Source organism: Carcharodon carcharias, chromosome 12, assembly GCF_017639515.1.
Source record: "Carcharodon carcharias isolate sCarCar2 chromosome 12, sCarCar2.pri, whole genome shotgun sequence".
In the NCBI taxonomy this organism is placed as follows: Eukaryota; Metazoa; Chordata; class Chondrichthyes; order Lamniformes; family Lamnidae; genus Carcharodon; species Carcharodon carcharias.
The window spans coordinates 63,169,276-63,192,297 of record NC_054478.1 but is presented as its reverse complement, the minus strand read 5'-3'; the positions used below and the strand labels follow the sequence as shown (position 1 = coordinate 63,192,297).

The 23,022-nt window shown below is 42.4% G+C and overlaps 1 protein-coding gene across 12 annotated transcripts in view; it reads right to left on the bottom strand.

Moving 5' to 3' along the window:
• The window catches only part of LOC121285315 (fibroblast activation protein, alpha), a 112,223-nt gene that overhangs the window by 13,160 nt on the left and 76,041 nt on the right, over positions 1 to 23,022 (bottom strand). For all 12 annotated transcript variants that reach the window (XM_041201773.1, XM_041201774.1, XM_041201776.1 and 9 more), the window contains 5 exons: positions 22,232 to 22,330; positions 7,475 to 7,544; positions 6,172 to 6,366; positions 5,939 to 5,993; positions 3,411 to 3,510 (listed from right to left, as the gene is read on the bottom strand). In XM_041201773.1, the coding sequence (XP_041057707.1) occupies positions 3,411 to 3,510; positions 5,939 to 5,993; positions 6,172 to 6,366; positions 7,475 to 7,544; positions 22,232 to 22,330 (519 nt within the window). The remainder of the gene's footprint in view (positions 1 to 3,410; positions 3,511 to 5,938; positions 5,994 to 6,171; positions 6,367 to 7,474; positions 7,545 to 22,231; positions 22,331 to 23,022) is intronic.

Below are 23,022 nucleotides of genomic sequence, written 5' to 3'. Positions count from 1 at the left end.
CCCTGACAGCAAGAGTTGAAGGCATGCCCCTTGAGATCTGTCTTGAGCTCACTGATAATAAATGATATGTTTGTAATCATTTGCAATCTTTTCTTTGATGTGCTTTTAATTGCAGCTGTTGCCTGCACTCCCTGGGTTTGCTACCCCATTGCCACCCCTGCCCTGTGCAGATAGTCAACCTGCCAATAAAATAAATTAGCCATCTGGTGAGCCAGATGGCCATCAGTTCAGCCTGCTTCAAAATTTTTAGTTTCAGAGCCTTTGATGACACAGCTGTGCAATAGAATCCTACTTATGAATGATTGGCTGAGTTTCAAATCCATCAATGGGTTCAGCACAGCAGAGGGTTGTTTACACAACTGTAAATGAAACTTTTAGCTTTGTTGATTGACAGTTTTATGAACTTTATCTTCCTTTGGAGTGGTCTTTCAGTGCCAGTTTGTTTATTTGGTCAAGACTGAGTGGTGTTAGAAGATTAAAGCTTTCTTCAATTGGAGGAAGAATGGTTGTCCGATTGACAGTTTTATGACTTGCCAGTGTTATTTGGTACTATACCTAATGGTAATGGAAAAGAGCTTTGAAAATTCAGCTGATGTCAGGACATTAAATCAATGTGAGAATTAAATCACAAAGTCCCCTGCACACATTAATATCTGATTCTCCAAACTATAGCATTCAAAAGAGCATTTTCTCCACTGGAGAAAACACTCTAATGCATCTGAATACTTTCATATTGTTGGTCAATTTAATAGTCACTTACCTTTTAAGAGCAAAACCCTACAATCAAGCACTGCATTAAAACATGCTTAAATTATGATACACCATCTAAATATGGTATGTGAGGTTGGCAACAACTTTTAACTTTCCTGTCAAAAGGTTCCTGACTCCAGATTAGGAATTCCCCATGGTTCATGACTCTGCTGAGAAACTGTGAACCATGTCTCCAGCAATAGCCTGTCTGACTCCTTCAAGATTGCAGAGTGTCTGAAATGCCTGCCCCGCAATGAAGTAGGCAAGAGTGGGATTGCTGAGTGTGGGCTTGCTACCTGCACCCTTATACGAGAGCCATAAAATTCCACAATATTGGGATGAGGGCAGGATTCCCAGAATTGGGTCTCGCCCGCCCTTTTAAATCCACCCCAAATTCCTCCCATTCTCCCCACCCCGCCCCTGCTCTGACATGGATGGAGGCATGAAAATTTGGCTCAGAGAGTCAAATGGAATTGAAGGAGATATTAAATGGCATATGAGTTAAGGGAGAGAGAAGTGCACTAGGTTCAACTGAGGGAGCTGGAGCTAAAAATAATGTTAGTTTGAACTGGGACCGAGAGGTGGATGTTGTGAAGGGAAAGAGTTATTCCATTTTATAGTAAGTGGCAGACAATTATCCTTTCAATCAAGCCTGCAGGTAGGGAAAAGTGCTAGTTTGAACTGGGGAGGGAGAAAGCTGTCAGCTTGAAAAGGAATAGAAGACATGTTCATGTTTGAATTAAGTGGGGCAAGACGAGGACCGGGTCAAATTATGTATGGAAAAGGAGTGTGAAATGAGAGGTGTGGAAGAGGAGAGAGTGGCTTTAAGAAAAAATGGTTAAGTTGGATGGGACACTGTATTTCTGTGCACCAAGTTCTGAAGGAACAGCATGTCATTGTAAACTGGCTGGCGGAATTTTGATGTGGGGTAATTATAGTAAAGCAACTTTAGTGAAATGATACCATGTTGAAAATTTATATGCCATTGCATTTGCTTTTTTGGATTAAAATGCATCAATTGTGAAGTATAATTTTTTTGAAAATTAATAGAATGTATAATTTTAATGTAAAAATTCATATTTCTCAAGGGACCATGGGCAGGATTTTGGTTTGGGACAGGACCCTAATGTCAGGGTCAAATGGGAATTAAGATGTCACACAGTTGGAAACAGTAATAGAGTAGTGATTTTCCTTCAATTGGCCAATTAACATACAAACATACGAATAAGGAGCAGGAGTAGGCCATTCATCCCCTCGAGCCTTCTCCACCATTTAATAAGGTCAAAGCTGATCTGATTGTAACCTTACTCCTCATTCCTGCCTACCCCCCGAAAACCTTTCACCCCCTTGCTTATCAAGAATCTATCTAGCTTTGCCTTAAAGAAATTCAAAAACTGCTGCCTCGCCTTTTCAGGAAGTGTGTTGCAAAGACTCATGACCCTCAGAGAAAAAATTTCGCCTCTTAGTTTTAAATGGGAGTCCCCTTATTTTTGAACAGTGACCCCTAGTTCTAGATTCTCCCACAAGAGGAAACATCCGCTCCACATCCACACTGTCAAGAGCTCTCAGCATCTTGTATTTTTAGCAACCAGTGGTGTGTTTGCTGTCCAAAAGGATGGTGGTTGGACTCCCAAAGCTAGAGGGCCAGTCGGAGTCACTCCAATACATAAGGAGTTGTAGCCAGCTGTGAAAGGTAAGGGAGTGAGAGGGTGCCTCCAAGTTGAGGCATCCTCTCAGCAAATATAAAACTTAAAACAAATACTTACTGCTGCAGGGTCACCATTGTCGGGGTGGAGGGGAGGGGTCCCCCTCCACAGGGCAGCCAGACTGCAGCTGTGGACAGGCAGGCGGGGCAGGGCCTTAATGCTTGGCTGCAGCATTGCCCCCCAAGACCTCCAGCCCAGGTCTGCCATGGGAAGTTGCCTTCAGACAGATTGCCTGGTTTTCAGTGCCTTCAGGAACCTGCAGGCTAACTGGAAAATTCCAGTCAGCCTCTGACAAGACCACCTACCCACCTTAATTGGCTACCTGCTGACCATTCCGCCCCCAATTCTGCCTCTAGTAACTGACCCAGATGGTGGGCTGGTGCCAGCACACTGGCTGGCGGAGCAAATTTTCACAGCCTTCAATCGCTGAAATTTTGCCGCATAACTTTGGATCCTTCCTATAAACACACCATTGATTTTGTGCCTTCAAAATTTACATATTTAGATACTTCAAAGCTTTTACGCACGACCTTTTTCCCTCTTAAATGAAAGAATGCCGGGTATACCCACAGCTTAAAACACAATCTCATGTAATTACTTGTTTTCATATAGTATAAGCTTATAATCATGCTTATTCTTGAGTTGTCTAATTTTGGACGATATGCCAGCTTCTTGAAGCTGTTTGTCAGCTTTTGTTAGGTTTGTAAGTTGCATAATTCTTACCAAAGATCACAACCATCTCCTTACCCAGGCTTTCCACTTGAGCAAATTGGAAGTAGATTCTTCCATATCACCAGCAAAATCAGAAGCCTACCAGACTACCAAAGGCCAGACATGTTTCCACTAAACCCCCAGACACAGTCATAACTATTCATTTATTTTTAAATTGTATATCTTCACTTGGTACGTAAAAGTTGTTATAATCTAAACATTTATATATTTATCAGAACATACCATAATATGTCCAGTTTGACACAGGGGCAACTGCAATTCCACATTTGAATGTCTTACTGCCAGCTCCAAGTACCATAGATGTGACATATCCTCCATAAGACTAAAGATGATTGAAAGCAATTAGTCACATTTAAGTTATATATTAATCGGTTGTTAGTAAACAAAATGAATGAGTGAATGCTGAGATTTATAATCAAAGACAGATGAGACAATCAAAACTCTAACACAAAATGCTTAATACTATCTAAGAATTGACAGAAGCTTTGTAATCAAGACATTTGCTTAGCTTTTTCTTTCACAGATGCTAATGAACCTGCTGTATGTTTCCATAATGTTTCTGATTTTGTTTCAGTAGTCAAAATGTTGAGTGGTTGAGGCTTTGGGCCAAATTATTTTTAAAAACTAATTGCAGTTTTAATTTCAAAAATTGTATTTCAGTGCAGCTCTATGTATTTTTCTGAAGGGACCCTACTGGTCAGGGTGGGTAGAGTCAGCAGCCATGGAGACAGAGGAGAATCTTGGTCTCCTAAGAACCATGCCTCCAATGTTTCTGTTCATTCAAATCATGCATGTACTGTGAACTGATGCACAATGAGAGCATCATGGCTGCTTCCCAGACAATTGCATTCACATGAATAATGATTTTCTCAATTTCAACAATAACCTAGCTTTAAGAAAAACTACTAAGCAGACCAACCTACTTCCACAAGAAATAACCATCAGTAGTGTTGGCAGAACCTTGCTCAAACTGATAAATTTCGTAAGGGACCACATTTGAAAAACTTGGTCTATTCTTAGGAAGGGATTTGCAAAGCTTCAGTTAGATCTACTTTTGCACAATAGAATCACCTGGAGTGGTGAATTGCAATGTACGGTCAGGGAACGAGATTCCCAACTTGAGCCTGATTACTGGTGAGGCTCCATGTCACATGTGAAGATATGGAAAATGTGCTGTACTGTGTGGGTATCTCACTTATCTAACAATGCTGCCTTTGGAATTAATATGGTCCTTTTGTCATAAAACCTGAAAATATAGCAAATAATGACCAAAAATAGTAAAAGGCTTCATGAGCAGATAGACAATCAAAGTGGATGGAATTCAGTGTAGCAAAGTATGGTAGGAAAAATGGAGAGAGAAAATAGATACTGAATGATACAATTTTATAGGGGATGAAACAGCAGGGAGACCTGTACAAGATGTGCACAAATCTTTGCATGACAGGTTAACAAAGCAATTTATACTGTATCATTAATAGAGGCACCAAGTATGAAAGCCAGGAAATCATACTAAACTGAATGTAAAATATTTGCTTGGCAGTGGTTGGGGCAACATTCCTCTAAGCTGAAAGCAAAATACCGCAGATGCTGGAAATCTGAAACAAAAACAAAAATTGCTGGAAAAACTCAGCAGGTCTGACAGCATCTGTGGAAAGGAAGACAGAGTTAATGTTTCGAGTCCATATGATTCCTCTAAGCTGTTTGGCCATGCAGCAACCAGTAAGTTCTTGTGCAAAGCTCACACGAGTCTGCCTGTTTAACTTATCACACATGCATGGCCATGCAATAAAAATTTAAAGGGGCTGCGTACTTAAACAAATTGTCTACACACTCGCAAAAAAAAAATAGGGTGTACCTTAAGCTGGAGATTTCTGTCCAATTCTGGACACCACACTTTTATAAGGATATGAAGGCTTTAAGGAGAAAAAAATGCAGGATATGGAGAAAGATTGGGAGAATGGAACTAACAGAAATAAATGCAGGATATGGAGAAAGATTGGGAGGGTGGAACTAACTAGATTGCTTGTTGAAAGAGCCAGTGCAAAAGGGATGGGTCAAAAGGTCTCCTTCTGTGCTACACTACAATTCTATGAATGTTTTGTCCATATTAAAGTGTTTTCTTCACAACCAGAGCTAACAATGTTAAAAGAAATACAAAAATAACATGTCTATTACCGCAGCAACACTTAAATTATCCTATTTAATTACTGCTAATTTTTTGGCCTGTAATAAATTGAAAGTAAAAGATATTTCACCCAGCTAGTGGCAATTGTTTCATGAGTAACTGCAATACTCAATATGATTTGGTGTTATACAGTTCAGGAAGGCCACAGGTTTGATCCCTTTCAGTGCTAAATTCACTGATTCTGCTGAGAAATGGGAAGTGCATAAAAGTAATAGGTGGCCTCCAGTGGTAAACAAAACAGCCAGGGTTTCCATTTCTGATCACCATCCAGTGACCCTCACAAAATTGTCTGTGCATGAGGGAAGAAATGGAAGAACTGAATATGTCTGTGCTATAGTTGAATAGCCTGCTATTAATCATTTTCATGGCTCAGAAAACAAAAAGGAGAGTAAAAATGTCTTTTTTATTTGGTACATCCATCCTAACGAACAAAATGTCTTGCTGAATTAATATGGCTGTAAGGATGCATCTTGTTTTTATCATTAGGGCAATACAAAACTAATCCCAATGTAGAAAGGAACTATAAGGGAATCACATTTTTACCACAAATAATTTGACCACTTACCCATCCCCAGATTGCTATTTTTGTCTCATCAATGAATCCCATTTCAATGAATTTTCTACGAGGAAGCAAAATATTGCTTAGTTTTTTGAGCAGGTAAGTTAATATTCCAATACCTTCTTCAAAGTCAACATTTTAAGTATTTTATATTTGTGGAATGCTTGTTACAATTTATGGTAATTAAAACACAAAAGTAATGCATAATTTGTTATTCTTAACTCTGACTAATTGTGCACCTTGTTGCTCTAATTTGATCTTCCACTTCATAAGTGCCCAGCCTTCGATATATTGCATGCATTATTTTGTCGCCTTGGTAACCGCTTCCCCTTCCATCAAAACTGGCAACAACAATCCCCTCTGTGCTGGCAAGGAATGTTGCCCAGTTAGTTGAGAAGCGGGCATCAGCTTTCTGACTGCCTGGTCCTCCATACCTGAAAAAAAAGTTACAGCAACAAAATGATCAAATCTGATGAAAATGTCCTGTGGTCTTCAATTCCCTTAATAGTTCCTCACCATCAGATTTATTTACAGCAACAAGTCTAAGTTAATGAATAGTAACATTGGTTTTATTATTATTATATGCAAGTCAAGGGGATTTGATTGAAAAAAGTTGAAAATTCTTAGTCAGCAAAGTTTCAAAGCCTTTATATTGGCAAGAATTGAGTAACTGTAACCATAAACTGAATAAATTAATTCTTTTATCCAGTGATGTTACAGGGCAGACTAAAAAAGTTAAAGCTTCACCACATTCATTATTACAACATAATTAGCATTTGCATTGCATTGATAACACTGAAAACACCCCAAAGCACAAGCAAATTTTAGTGGCCAGGCTTCCTATCACATGCTAATTAACACAAGTGAGAAGTCAATGGAATGGGAAGAGGCTCAAGGCTTCCTTGTGGGGCCCAGAGGAGCATTCCTGTTCCTCATGGTCTGTATAGAAGCAAATAAAGTGTTAAAAACTTACCTTAATGAACTTGGCTCTCGGTGCTGCTCCCATCAGGTTTAGCCTGGTGAGGAAGCCATCACTCTCTCAGGCCTCAAGTTAAAATAGCAGATTGGGCCCTGACGACATTATTGGAACCCAATCTTTTGATTTAAGGGGGACCCTGACAGCTTGGGATAGGTGTCCTTACCACCCACAGTTTAAAATTTCTGGCAGCCAGAGCAGACAGCAAAACAACGGCCACATCCAGTGCTCCACTTAAACTGTGCCCCTGCCATCCTGACTGATTTTTGCCAGGTGGAGGAGCAGTGGAGTTCAAATCAGGGCCATGGAGTCAGAACTTATTTGTGTATTGTGTAATTAAGTCAGAAGCAATATGAGGATGCACTTTAGTTATTATTAGAAAGAATCCCTCAGCTCCTACATAGCACAAATCTAGACTTTCAATGCCTATTCTATAAGTAACATTATTTTGACAGTTGAAATGAGACATTAGGAGAAATGGAAAGAGAGAAATATGTTGTACCAAATGTCATTGCTTTCATCAGATTATTTTTTTAGGGAAGAATAGACTTTGGAATTACACTTACACATCAATGAGCAGAGGATACTTTTTTGATTGATCAAAATGTGGTGGAAGTATCATCTGAAACCAATAATCTGAAAAAAAATTAAATTAGTACCACTTACAATTGCTATTAACACAGAATACAATTTGTTTTGGAATATGACAAAGATAAAATATTGCCACTTTTTATTTTTTACTTAACTGACTTTAAGCAAATATTGATGATGGATCAGCCACTTTCCCGTAGGTACACATGGGCCATTTATTTGTACTTCTTATCAGTGCTGTCAACCTACATATTAAACATTAACCAATTTTCAAATGGAATATTTCAGAAGTGTGTGCTATAGTTTCCTATCAAGCTGTTTTTCTTCAGTGAGTCAAGAACAAATACCATTTTGCCACTTTCACTGTTTGCTGCATTTTACCCTTGAATTAGATTTACTTTTGGAAGTGTACTGCAATCCTGAGACATAATCCAAATAATAATGACTTCAAATGAATAAATAAAGAAGTATGTAGCATTTTACAACCTCTTCATATTGGTTTAAAGTGAAGCTTCTATGATGGATACAAATGTGACTAATTGTTTACTTGAAGAGCTTAAGGAAACTTGGTGGGTGACGCACACAATATCCTAGACAGACAATGCTTCACTTTAAAGAGGAATTAGGAAGGAAGAGAACATGCATTGTCTCTAAGTGAGAAACCACGAAGTTTGAAATATTGCCCATTGATTATGAAAAAGAAAACACTCAAAAATAGCACAGGGCTAGATTTCACAACTGCAAATTGGGTGGTCTACCTCCACCCCTGTGCAAACATAAGGTCAGGTTGGCAATACAATATCATTACACCAGTCTCCAAAGTAATAGAAGGTGAGCGGGCGAGGAAATTGGCAGACCACCTGTCATTTTCAAATGACTAATTAACCAATTATTGAGCTTGTTAATGACCCAATTGTATGCAATATTTTGTCGCCTGCTCTTTTTTCAATGTTACATGTGAAAATGTTTGGGATTGTTTTATGGCAGCTACGATGAGGCAACACAAGGGTGGAAGAAAAATCTTGCCATCAGGACAATAGCTGCATGTAGCAGCAGATTCTGCTAGTGAAGGTGGCAGTGTCTGCATGTTTTTTAAAACTCATTTTTAGCTTTTTAGAGCTTTCAATAAAAATAGAGATTCAGAGATCAGAAGACCTTCAAACTTGTAGCTGTAACTGACTTCCTGTCCGTGGCATTACCGCTTTGCCACATGATGTCCCAGCCTATAGTCCTGATTGGGTGTGGAGCCCCCCTTTACATCTCTATTTGGCCTCCTTCCTGCCGGACGAACACTAATTGGCTGTCTGACCCATGATTCGATAAGCTGAGATGGCAGGGTTGGGAGAGGGTGGACCACTTGGCTTCCGTTCTACCTTCCTCACCCGTCAAAAAACGCAAAATCCAGCCCACAGACTTTCCTGAAAGCACAGCTGCTGCAGTAGATCACAGAATCACGCCTATATTACATAGAGCTACATTTATAGTCTAAATGGGGTAAAGGCACAAGGTGATCTAGGGGTACAGATTCACAAATCATTAAAAATAGCAATGCTGATTAACTAAGCTATTAGAAATGCAACAAAGTACTGGGATTCAATTTTAGAGAAATAGGCTTCAAAAACATTTGTTAGACCATGCTGTAATATTCCTCTAAGGGTTGGCAGCATGCCATTACTAGAAATGTGTCATGTGATCCAGTCTCAGTTTCACTTTGGTCTATGAGTAGAACACAGCATACACAGCTCTGCTGCTGATGTTTTCAAGTTTTCTGCCTTTGTGTAAATGTTCCCATGTGTCTAGTTTAAATAAATGAACCACAACATGTTGACACAATATCTTTTGAGTGATTGGTGTCTTTATGCCATTATGAAAACACAACATAGTGCTCAGCAGTGGTCAAACAGTGTGACAGCAAGATTAAGTACAGGTACGACATGGATCAATGGCCAACCTCTGCTGTGCAGCATTCGCACTAACCACCACTGCCAGCTCCTCCCAAACTGGAGTAGTAAGACTGCTGGGCCTCCTGTGGCCAGAGTGGGGTTGGAGGATATCATGGTCAGCCTCCAAAAGGCATTCTAGTGACAGGTCACTGAACTCTCCTTGGTTTTCAGGGTCATGTCTTCACTGGAGCAGTCCTGGGCTGCAAGTATTGAGAACTGTGTGTGTGGCTGCAGTTTAGATATGGCACCCGGAGTGAGGAAACGGTGAGGTAATGCCGTGGAGGGCAATTCAGAGGCTGCCTGCCAGCAAGACAACATGTATTCTGTGGTTGTATAATTAATGAGGCAGGAAGCAGACGATATGGCATGAAAACTCGCCATTGTGGCTGGTGGATAAAATGCTGTTTTTATGCCCAATACTGCACTTAGTGCAAATCTGGGATGATTCCATCCTTCGTTTCACTTTGGCCTTTGAGCAAAACACAGAACACACATATCTGCTGCTGATGTCTTCAAGTTTTCTACCTTTGCATAAACGTTCCCATGTACCTAGTTTAAATAAATGAGCCCACAATGTGTTTACACAATTCCTTAAGAATGATTGGTGCCTTATATCATTATAAAAACATGACAAACCACGCAAATGTTGTGCACAGCTCTGATATATATTACAAAATATTATTGCACACATAGATAGAGAAGCACTGAAGGGCAAACACATTTCTAAGGATGATACTTGAACTGAGGGGGTACAACTGTCAGAAAAGACTAAACAGGTTGGCATTCTTTGGTCTGAAAAAAAACAGTGACAATAGTAATATTTAAAATTATGAAGTGGTTCCTCAGAATAGATGTGGAGAAATGTTCTCTTGTAAGGTAATGCAGTACTATGGATCATAAATATAAGACAGTCACTAAGAAATACCACAAGGAATTCCAGAGAAACTTCTTTACTCAGAGTGGTGAGAATATAGATCTTGCTACCACACAGACTGGTTGAGATAAATTGTATAAATGCATATAAGGGTAGCTGGGTAAGTAAGTACATGAGAAAGAAAAGAATGGAAAGGTGTGGTGATAGCGAGGTGAAATAAAGTGGGATGAACCTTTTTGTGGAGCATAAACACTGGCATATACCCATTGAGATTAACAGCCTGTTTTTGTGCTGTAAATTCTATGTAATCCCTATGTAATCTATGTAAATCTTTAAACCTCTACTCTATATCATTGTCACCAAATGTTATTGCTAAAGCATCCAAAACAGGGAAAAACTAAAGTTTTCTCACATCACAAAATGGTATATCTCAGTATTATCTAATGGATATGTGGATTGTAAAGTGGATAAATTGTAATTCCATTTTAACAGATGGATTAATGTTCAAGAACAATAGTGTTGTTACAGGAGCTGGTATTCTATTGTTCAACGGTTAAGACAGATAGGGCAGAATTTCCCTCGGCCTGGGATGGTGAGTTGAGTAGGGAGGGTGGGGTGGAGTGGGTAGTGGTGAGGGGAAGCCCAGTAAAATGGCAGGGACCCCTGATGGATTACCACCACCAGGGAGGTTTCCTAGCGATGGCCTGGATGTCCTCTCTCTGGCGGGCAGATAATTTAAATTTAAATGGCCAGAATTGCGCCAGTGGCAGGACAGCCTTTACTGTGTGTGGAGGCTCCTGCTTCATGGAGGCAGCCCTCTTGCACCAGCTCAGGGACCAATCAGAGCCAGAGCTCCATTCCTCAAAGAAGGAGTCTCGGGGAGGAAAGGCATCCCCGCAGCCCCGGTACTCCATTGCTTGCTTGGGGGGGGGGGGGGGCGGGGAACACAGTGGTGGGGGTTGTTCCCCTTCTTCTCGTAGTGGCTTCACCCTCAGGCATCCAGAATATTAAACTAAAACTTCCCCTCCATGGGTGACTCAATCTTCAAGCACACTTGTGTTTTCCAAGCAGCCTCATCAGTGCCCACCTACTTTGGGACTGCCAAGATTTCAAAGCTGCCAGATGTCTGATCAAGCTGGCAGTATCTATATCCTGCTCACCCACCTTAATAGCACAACAAGCTAGGAGGAAGCCAATTGGGTAGTCACCTCTGGGAATATTGTTGAGTCAGTCCTGCTGCCAGGAAGTGTGGCTCGTGACCCCCCATTTCATCCTGACATCAGAGTCCCGAAGCCTGAGGTAAAATCCAACTCACTGTATAAAGCTACCATATGTAAGCATCCTTAATAAATACTACATTAAATATAGCCTGTTTTATGAAATAAGTTAGCACCAAAATTTATTTTCTTATGACAATCAATAACCTCTGAATAGTTTAAGTAAATTAACAGCCTAAAGTGAGTGACCACAACTGAAGCCTGCCATGCCACTGGTCCATCCAAATGATTTGCCTCCTGGCTGAGTTCAGAACTATCCGACTGGCCAACATCCTAAGTTATCTAGGCATTGAAAATGGAAATACCATTGATTGCAATCTCCCAATCTCAGATGTTCCCTTTCTGAGCCAAAGAGGTTGAGTGGCATTGCAGGAACATAAATGTTATTATTAAAAAGCTACTCACACTATTAAACACTACTCTAACATTCTGTCACCAGTTGAATTGGGAAAGAATGTGAAAATGTAGCAATTTCTTGAAACTCACAGGAAGATTGAGGGGGGAGCTGCCACTTGTGCAAGGCTAATGGCGGAGCAATGCAAAGTGTCCAGTAACTTGTGGCAATTCGCAATCCATGGGGCATCTTTACCTCACTAGAAGTTTCTGGACAATTTACTTTGATAATGTGTGCATATTAAATTCAGTTATTTTGGCAGCACATTGCAAAATGTCCATGATCCATGTACAGTAAATATAGGTATATAAGAAATAGATTGTAAAGAAATTAACATTGTAGCCTACTAAGAGGTGCACAGTCACACAAGCAACAACAGTAAGAAAGTTTATTACTGTAATCTTTGCTTGCAGCATCAAATGCTGAGTTTAGTATTACACCTGGAACTTGTTTACTTGTGTGGCATCTCCTGTTTCTTGATACAGACAGAATTTATAGCAATACTTTCCCTGAGTGTTACTTTGAGTAAAAGAGAATGGACAGGAGTCAGTTCTCAAACATCCAGACTCTCAGGCCAGATTTTGGATAACTCACTGAAGAGAAAAGGCCTTTTCCTTTGCCCCAGAAAATACTTTAAAACCTACTTAAGCTTTATAATGAAAAGAGAATATAGACCTAATGTGATAAATAGGCTTCGTAATTGAGAGTACTTCAAACCATTGTATAAGTATCTAACTTATATTTCCTTTTTGATAGAACAATTTGGAATGAAACAGCTGTATATTTAAAACCAATCTAAATTTCCAGCTGCAGTTTAAACAGGCAATGAGCGGATTACAAATGTGAGCAAATGATATGACACACGTACGAAAAATTATAGACAGGAAAAGAACTAATGGCCCATCCAGCCCGTTGTTAAACATAATGCTAATTATTTAATTACGCCTTCTAACCTTTAATTTTTGCACAGGAAGCACCTCTCTCACAAATGTTCATGTTTAAAACAATTCCAGTAAAATTCTCCTAAGCTTTAAATTTTGCAACATTGACACCTATGGCAAGATCTCAGAACAACAAAATATAAATGTAAAAGTTTACTGGATACTATAATTGTACTTAAGTCACATCAATACATTACCCCACTCTTTCCAGGGAACAAGCAAAGATCAAAAATTTACTGATATTACAGGTGATTCGTACCTCAACTCCACTTTCCCACCTTTGTCCATATCCCTTGCTGCTCTGATCTAACAAAACTCTACCAGGTTCAGTCTAGAAAATATCAATTTACTGAGGATGGAATTTTCTGTGCTTGCTGGCCTGGGCATCATGGCGGGGCAAGAGCAGAAAACATAGCAGGGAGGCCAAAAATTGGTTTCACGCCATCGTGAAACGCTTTTGCAATCGACCACTCTGCCCATCGATGGCAGGCTGCATTTCCTGCTGCCAGACATTGGGAACCACATTGTGATACATGTGCATATCATTATCAGCCCAGCTAGCGGACTCATGCCCCCAGGCTGGATCATCCAAGCACCACACTACTGTGTTTCACAACAGCGTTTATAAGGCGTGCACCTGGAGAGCTGGACTTCAAGGGGAACTCGGAGGTGAGTGCGCAGTAACATTGCACAGCGCTCATGAGGGTCGCCTGTTGGACCTCAAGGTTGAGATGCTGCGATTTCAGGCAAGTTGCTTTTTCCTGGCTGGTTGACTGTGTGGTGCTGGGGCACGGGCTGCAGTTGAGGTAAGTTGGGGGGAGGGCACTGCGGTTGAGGTGAACTGGATGTGGGGGGAAAACAAGGGCTGCACTCCAGTCGATGGCAGTGCACAAGCACATGCTGGGGAGTGGCAGGGTTGGGGGTGGAGAGAAGCAGAAACGCATCAGCAAAACATTGTATAAAGTAACTATTCCTCCACAGCAGGGACAATTCAGATGCAGCCACAGTGACATGCTTGGAGTTGGGCCTCTAGCTTATCTGCTCACTCAAGCATTGCAGAGGCATGAAAGTGCCACCAAACACTCCAAATCTTTCACTCTTTGGGCACAGGCTGCAAACTAATGAGTGTTTTAATGGACTGCAGAGCAGTTGTACACCTGCACACATTGTACAATCTCCTTGCGAAAGCTGGCTATGGAGCAGTCACTGGTGGAGGCGCTCATAGCCCCTTGCCATGATAATCACCCCATTTTGGACCAGTCTCTCTATGGTTCAAGCTAACAGTGCAGCCTTGCAGTGCAGGTTAGGACAATGCCTGTGCCTGAGCTGACAGCACAGCATGCAGTCCAGTGGCCGAAGCTGCCACCAATCGGTCAGGTGGAATGGGGTGGAAGCGGGTGGGGTTTCGGGTAGCCATGCAGCGCACTAAACTCTGGCCATCCAAGTGGTGGCCAGCACTCTCTGGGATGCATTAAGGGGCCTTCAGACTTAACCAAGAGATTTTGTTAGGACACCCAAGCTAACCTATGCATCTCTCTGTATCATACTGCAAGAGGAGTACATCAGGAGCATGGAGTCTAGCGAACTAGTTGTTTGCCTCATGAATTACAGAGAGCAGAGACGAAGGAGAAGAGAGTGACAGAGGCACATGGCTGGTCAAAGGAAGGAGCTGTACCCTCATGAAGTAGGGGAGGCTGGGGCTCCCACGAGCCACAGCAAGTGCCACTGACCAGCACCTAGCTTGACTCAGGGTCTACACACAGTGCTTATCGTTCCTGCAAATGACCGAGAACCATAGTCACTGAAGAGCGTGCATGTCTAGGGAACATGTCGGTCACATTTCCCACCTGCTGCAGGATTTAACGCCAGGGGGACATGGAGGGCATCCACTGCCAATGGCCATGAAAGTGACCGCAGCGCTCAGTTTTATGCCAGTGGATCCACAGGTGACCTCTATGGGATATCACAAGCCTCCATGCCCAAATGCACCCATGAGGTCACGGATGCCATCTGCGCAAAGGGACACAACTTTGTGCATTTTGCCCGGGACCAGGAAAGCCAGGATGCCAGAGCACTGGGATTTGTCCAGATCTCAGGTTTTCTACAGGTGCAGGGTGCCATCGGCTGCACTCATGTGGTGCTCAGATCTCCATGGCAACAGGCAATCAACTACATCAACTGCAAGGGCTTCCACTCACTGAATATTCAGCTGGTGTGCGACCATCAGAAACACATCCTACAGGTATGCGCACAGCTCCCAGGGAGCGCCTATGACTCCTACATTCTCAGTAGGTCTCAGATCCCTAACATCTTTCAGGGTCCACAGAGGCTGCAGGGTTGGCTCCTGGGGCCAAGGGTACCCACAGAGGATGTGGCTGACACCACCCGTGCAGAGGCCTCAGACTGCAGCAGAGCGAAGGTATAACGAGGCTTATGCTGCAACCCACAACTTGGTGGAGCAAGTCATTGGAATGTTGAAAATGAGGTTCTGGTGCCTGGACCGGTCTGGTGGAGCCCTGCAGTATAGTCCACAGAAGGTGTCACGCATTGTCATCGCCTGCTGCGCCCTTTACAACCTGGCGCTGCAATGGAGAGAGGAGCTGGCTGAGGAGAAGATGGGGGAGCTGGAGGTCTCCTCCTCCTCCGAGGATGTCGATGGGGATAAGGGTGAGGAGGTCCTTGAAAACAACGATGAAGACAATAAGGCCATTGCACTGGCCAGCCAAGGCAGGCGTGCTTGAGAGGCCCTCTTAGCTGCTAGATTCATGAAGGAGGATGGCATCACGGAGTGAGGAGACACTATATATCCTTACACTGCATCTGTGAACATTTGGCTCCAGTCTGGCTGATGGCAGTGCACATCCCATGTGTGATAAAGCCCCTGTCATGGAGACGCAACGGAGGCCCTAATAGTCACTAATGATAATGATGACTTGCAGTGAGGTTGCTTCATAGATCTTCACATTTCCTTGGTGAATGTCTGACTCCTGTCTGGCCAAGGGCAGCTTGCTTGCGCTCTGTGATCAGGGTCATATTATCGAGACGCAGCCGTGAAACTTCAAATGCACCTGATCCTTTGTCAGCCGTCAGCACCTGACCCCTTCAGCAGCACAGTGTCACCGGTCACAGATGCTGAAGAGATGGGGCCAGCCCCACCTCAAAGGTGCTGAGAACACAAAGTGAGAATGAAGGAACTCTGTGACACCTGTCCACGACACTCTGGCAGGAATGACAAGCACCATCAAGGTGCAGGCATCAGTAATGTGTCCAGTGAGTGTGAGGCGGACCATCACTTTGGTCTGAAGATTACACACTGGACAGGGAAGAGGCCCTGGACTGAGACACCTGCCTTTATCTTGTGACATGAATACCGCTCATCATGACAAGGAGCTAAAGTGCAGGAAGACATTCTTGGGAGTTTATTTACAATAGTGAACATTATGTACAAGTGATTAACACCCATACCCAGGCTGTGCAGCTACATTTTCTTAATCTTACTAACCCTGCCGCTACGTCTTGGTGCTCCCCTGACATCCACAGCACGGATGGAGGCAGCCTGCTGACTGCTACAACCTGTGTGTGTGATGACCTTTACGGGTGTCCTCTGGAGCACTGAGGCCTGGAGAGCCCCAGCATGGTTTCGAGGTTCTGCTATGTTTCAGTGGCACCCTCCTTGGCCTGTGGAGCTGGAACTGCTGTGGTCACAGGAAGAATAGACTGGGATGGGCTGGACACTCCTGGAGTCACCTGGATGGATAGCCCCAGGGTGTGCGCCTGCTGATTCCCCCTCCCTTTGGGAGGAGAAGGGGTAGCTGGAGTGAGATCGAGCTGCCCCATGCCTCTCTCGCATACACGCTGTTGGAGGCCAACTATGGTGTTAGCGATGGAGTTCAACCCGTGCAGCAATGCAGGAGTGAAGTCCTGTACCAAGGCCTCCATGGCAGCAGCCATCCTACCAGTGTTGACCTTGGTGCGTTGGCATGTTGGCGCTATGATCTCAGACTGAAGGCGGACTGACTATTCCATTGTGCCTTGCAATCTGAGGAGTGCCGTGGACATCCCTTCCTGATGTTCCTGAGCTTGCATTTGCAGCCCCAGCATCTGAGGTATGACCGAGTCCAGAGGCTCGTCATCTGACTTGGACTCAGCAGAGTTCTGGCTTCCAGAAATCCTCTGAGTGCTGGAAACCTAGGAAGTCCCTTCTGCTGCCAGATGTGGATCAGACAGCACAATGTGCTCACCATATTGTGACCCCGAGGTTACCCTAAACCTTGGTCTCACCGAGGTGTTTGTTTTTGCACTGGTGGAGGGTGTGGGTGAGCGCTTTGACATCTTTTTAATGGGGGTTCCAGCAGTTTCCTCTTCTGAGCTGTCTTCGGGGGTTGGATCATGGACCTGGGTTGTGGACATCCTCGGTCATTTCCCAGATCTGCCTGCGAAAGCAAGGAGAGATAATTAGTGCATGTCAGTGGCCTGCGAAGCATGATACATCACTCACAGCATGGCTGTCTGATGGATGTTGCACTGCTGGATCCTCACTTGGTTGAGCAGTGCTGACCTCACCATCAACACAGGAATGGTCCATATCTTCACCAGCCACTGTATGACTCTATTTTCAAAGTCTGTTAGCACCTTGATGTTGATCATTCCTCCACCAGTCTGCAACCCCTCCTCCCTACCTTTACAAGTTGGATGGGTTGCAGCCCAGCAGGACCGGGACCAATATCCTTGCAGGGGTATTCGCTTGTACTGTGGAGGAGGGTTTAAACTAGAATGGCAGGGGGATGAGAACCTGAGCAGGGAGTCACAAAGGGAAACACAAGTGGGAATGAAAGACAGAAAAGTAGAAAGCAAAAGTGAAAGGCAGAAAAAACAAGGGCTAGCAGCAAATAGGTCCACAGTACTAAAAAAGTTGCGTATAACTATTAAAAGTCAAGTCTAAAGGCACTGTATCTGAATCAACAGAGCATTCGCAACAAGGTAGATGAATTAACAGCGCAACCAGATGTAAATGGGCACAATACGATTGCGATTACAGAGACAATGCTGCAGGGTGACCAAGGCTTGGAACTGAATATCAAATGGTATTCGATATTTAGGACGGACAGGCAAAAAGAAAAAGGTGTTACTTAAAGATAAAACCAGTGCGATAGTGAGAAAGGATAGTGGCTCAGAAAATCTAGATGTAGAGTGAGTATGGGCAGAGCTAAGACACAATAAGGAATGGAAAACATTCGTGGAAGTTACCTATAGGCCTCCCAACAGTAGCAATAAGGAAGGGGATGGCATTAAACAGGAAATTAGAGATTCATGTAACAAGCATGCAGCAGTAATCATGGGTGACTTTAATCTACATATAGACTGGGCAAACCAAATTAGCAATAATACTATGGTGGATGAATTCCTGGAGTGTGTACGAGATGGTTTTTTAGACCAGTATGTCAAGGAACTAGGGAACAGGTTATCCTAGATTTGGTATTGTGCAATTAGAAGGGCTTAATTAATGATCTTGTTGTGTAGGGTCCTTTAGGAAACAGTAACCATAACATGGTAGAATTCTTCATTAGGATGGAAAGTGAAGTAGTACGATCTGAAACAAGGGTCCTAAATCTTAACAAAGGAAACAACGAAGCATGAGTTGGCTAAGAAAGATTGAGGATCTTCATTAAAAGGCGTGATGGTGGATAGGCAATGGCTGACATTTAAGGAATGAATATATGCATTACAACAGTTATACATTCCTTTCTGGCGCAAAAACACAACAGGTAAAATGGCCCAACTGTGGCTAACAAAAGAAATTAAGAATTGTATTAGATCCAAAGAGGAGTCATATCAAGTTGCTAGAAAAAATAGCAAGCCTGAGGATTGGGGGCAATTTAGAATTCAGCAAAGGAAAAACAAGAGATTGATTAAGAAGGGAAAAATAGAGTATGAGAGTAAACTTGTAAAGAACATAAAAGTGCACAGTAACAGCTTTTATAAGTATGTAAAAAGAAAAAGATTAGTGAAGACAAATGTAGATCCCTTACAACCTGAAAATGGGAGAATTTATAATGGAGAACAAGGAAATGGCAGAGCAATTAAACAACTACTTTCATGGAACAAGACACAAATAACCTCCCACAAATACTAGGGAACCAAGGGTCGAGGGAGAAGGAGGAATGGGAGGAAATTAGTGTTACTAAAACAAAACTGCTGGAGAAATTAATGGGAATGAAAGCTGATAAATCTCCAAGATCCGATAATCTACACCCCAGCGTGCTAAAGGTGGCGACCATGGAAATAATGGATGCTTTGGTTGTCACCTTCCAAAATTCTGTAGATTCTGGAACAGTCCCAGCAGGTTGGAGGGTGGCAAATGTAACACCACTACTTAAAAAAGGAGGGAGGGAGAAAACAGCAAATTACAGACCAGTTAGCCTAACATCAGTAGTAGGGAAATTGCTAGAGTCTATTATAACGGATGTGATAACAGGGCACTTAGAAAATATCAACGGGATTAGACAAGATCAACATGGATTCATGAAAGGGAAATCATGTTTGACAAAACTACTGGAGTTTTTTGAGGATGTATATAGCAGAATAGATCAAGGAGGACCAGTGGATGTGGTATTTTTGGATTTTCAGAAAGCTTTTGATAAAGTCCCACATAAGAGGTTAGTGTGTAAATTTAAAGCATATGAGATTAGGGTAATATATTGGAATAGATTGAGAATTGGTTCCTAGACAGGAAATAGAGAGTAGGAATAAATGGGCCTTTTTCAGAGTGACAGGCGGTGACTAGCGAAGTACCACAGGGATCAATGCTTGGGCCCCAGCTATTCGCAATATATATCAATGATTTGGATGAGGGAACCAACTATAATATTTCCAAGTTTGCTGATAACACAAAACTTGGTGGGAATGTGAGCAATGAGGAGGGTGTCAAGAGGCTTCAAGGTGATTTAGACAGATTGAGTGCGTGGGTAAATACATGGCAGATGCAGTATAACATGGATAAATGTAATGTTATTCACTTTAGTAGGAAAAACAGAATGGCAGAGTATTCTTTAAATGGTGATAGATTGGGAAATGTTGATGTACAAAGGGACCCGGGTGTCCTTCTACACCAATCACTGAAAACAAACATGTAGGTGCAGCAAGCAGTTCAGAAGATAAATAGTATTATGGCCTTCATTGTGAGAGGACTTGAGTACAGGAGCAAGGATGTCTAACTGCAGCTGTGCAAGGCCTTGGTGAGACCACACCTGGAGTATTGTGTGCAGTTTTGGCTTCCTTACCTTAAAAAGGATATAGTTGCCATAGAAGCAGTGCAGCGAAGGTTCACCTGACTGATTCCTGGGATGGCAGGATTGTTGTATGAGGAGAGATTGGGCCGTATTCACTGGAGTTTAGCAGAAGGAGAGGAGATCTCATTGAAATATATAAAACTCTGACAGAGATGGACAGACTGGATGCAGGGATATTATTTCCTCTGGCTGGGGGAATTCTAGAACAAGGGGTCACAGTTTCAGAATATGGGGTAGACCATTTAGGGCTGAGATGAGGAGAAACTTCTTCACTCAGGGTAGTGAACCTATGGAATTCTCTACCACAGAAGGCTGTGGAGGCCAAGCCACTGAATATATTTAAGAAGGAAATAGATAGATATCTAGACTCTAAAGGTGTCAAGGGGTATGTGGAGAGCGCGAGAGTATGGTGTTGAGATAGAGGATCAGCCATGGTCATATTGAATGGTGGAGTAGGCTCGAAGGGCCAAATGACCTATTCCTGCTCCTAGTTTCTTTATTTCTTGTTGTGTGCCAGCTTGTCCTTCATGAAGACAGATGGAGAGTGCTAGCATGATGTCTGCCAGGTCAGATGATAAGTATGCCTAGCATGTGTGGGTGGCAAGTGGTGCCATGGACAGGATGAGGACAATGAAGGTATGTGTGAGAGAGTGAATGGTGATGTTCCTTGAACTGACAGTGAGTGAGATCCCTGTGAATGTGTGATGGGTTTGCGAGTTGTGAGTTGAGAGTGATGAGAAGAGTGACTTACCCTGGTGGAACAGAGGAGATCATTCATCCTTTTGCAGCACTGGGTGGCTGCCCCCATTTGCAGGACATTGGCACTGACCACCGCCTCCCAAGCTGGATTGGTGATGTTGCTGCCCCTTTTGCAGCCACAGCGAGGGTAGAGGACATCATGATGAGCCTCCGCGGCTTCCAAAAGGTTTTTCAGGCACAGGTCACTAAGTCAGGAGGCTGCAGTCTTCTTGCCTTTTAGGGCCATGTCTTCTGTTCAGCAGTCCTGGGCTGGAAGCACTGAGAAATGTGCATGTGGCTGCACTTTAAATATGGCACCCGGCATGAGGAAACGGCGAGAAGATGGCACGGTGGGTAAATTGGAGGCCGCCTGCCATTGAAACCATGTGTTTCCCAGGAATGCATGATTACTGAGGCAGGATTGGGATGGCGGGTGAAATGTTCTTTTCCCCGTCCTTTATTGCATTAGTGCAAATCCGGGATGATTCCACCCCTACATTCAGTACCCTTTTGGGGCACAAATTCCACATTTTTACTATCGTTGGTATCAAAACAATCTTTCTAATTTCACTCTTAGATGTCCTGGCACTAATTTTATGCCCTGGCACTAATTTTATGCCCTTTTCTTCTGATTCCCCCAGAAAAGGATGTCGTTTCCTCTATCTTATTATCAATCTAGAATCATAAAAAAACATAGAAACAGCCTATTTGGGTCATCAAGCCTATGCTGGCTCTTTATTAAAGCTATCTAATTAGTCCCACACCTCTGATCTTTCCCCATAGACCTGTAACATTTTCCCTTGGGTTATTTAACCAAGCCTCCTTTGAAAGTTCCTAATCAATCTGTTTCCATCAGCCTTTTAACTCATGCATTCCATATTAGTGCAGAAATTTTTCCCATCTTAGACCATGAGATGAAAACTTACCAAATTTTTAGTTAGCTAACCTTTATTATTAAAATCTGCTGGCAGACTATTAGTTAAGATTACCACATTGATTGGTTTAGTTGTAATATTCCCTTTAAAATGTATTAATTTTTCACTACTGCACACAAAACCAGGCGTGTGCTGTACCTTCCAGGCAGCTGCGTGACCACACACTCATACAACTTAATCGGAACCTTGCTTGGCTGAATCTTCTGCTCATATTGCAAGTGAAAACTACTACCATCAGAATGACTGGGTTTTAGTTACTGAAGCATTACTATATTGGTAATATTCAGGAGTTAAAAATGCAGCAGTCTTCTATGTACAATAATTAAACTGGTTTAACTCACGTGTGCCATCTAGTTCTATAGTCTCGAGAATTTTTGATGGCATCTGAATATTCTGAAGATCTTTTTCCAATTCTTTGTTATCTTCAAGAGTTTTTATCACTTGAAATTAAAAAAATTATGTTTTAGTTCCTTGAACATCTAAGATGAGATTTATCTTACTATCAATCAAGGTCCACTTACCAGATAAAATAACTGGATGTACGGTTCAGAAATTACTTATAATAATAAATAACCTAATTTATCAAAAATATGGTGCAGAAAGTATTTTGTGATTCTGTAATAAAACAATTTTGTTTACATCATGTGGCAGAAGATGGAAACAGGATTAGATGTAATATAAAATAAAAAAATACTGGAAAAATTCAGCAGGTTTGGCAGCATCTGTGGAGAAGGAAACAGAGTTAAGGTTTTGAGTCCATATGACTCTTCTTCCAAGTTAAAGAGAAGTAGGAGGAGGTGGAGTAAGATAGAAGGTCAGGGATAAATGGGAGAGATTGACAAAGTTGTCATGGACACAAGGCAAAGGGACTGTTAACATTGGTGATAAAGGTACGAGCAGAATGTGGATTCCTATCCTTGGCTTGCTGCAATATTCCAGTGAAGCCCAACGCAAACTGGAGGAACAGCGCCTCACCTTTTGATTAGGCACTTTACAACCTTCCAGACTGAACATTGTGTTCAACAACTCTAGACCATAAACTCTTTCCTCCATCTTTACCCCCTTTTTTAATCCAATTTTTTTTAATGTTAATATTATTTATTTATTTATTTTTTGCCCTTTTTCCTCCAAA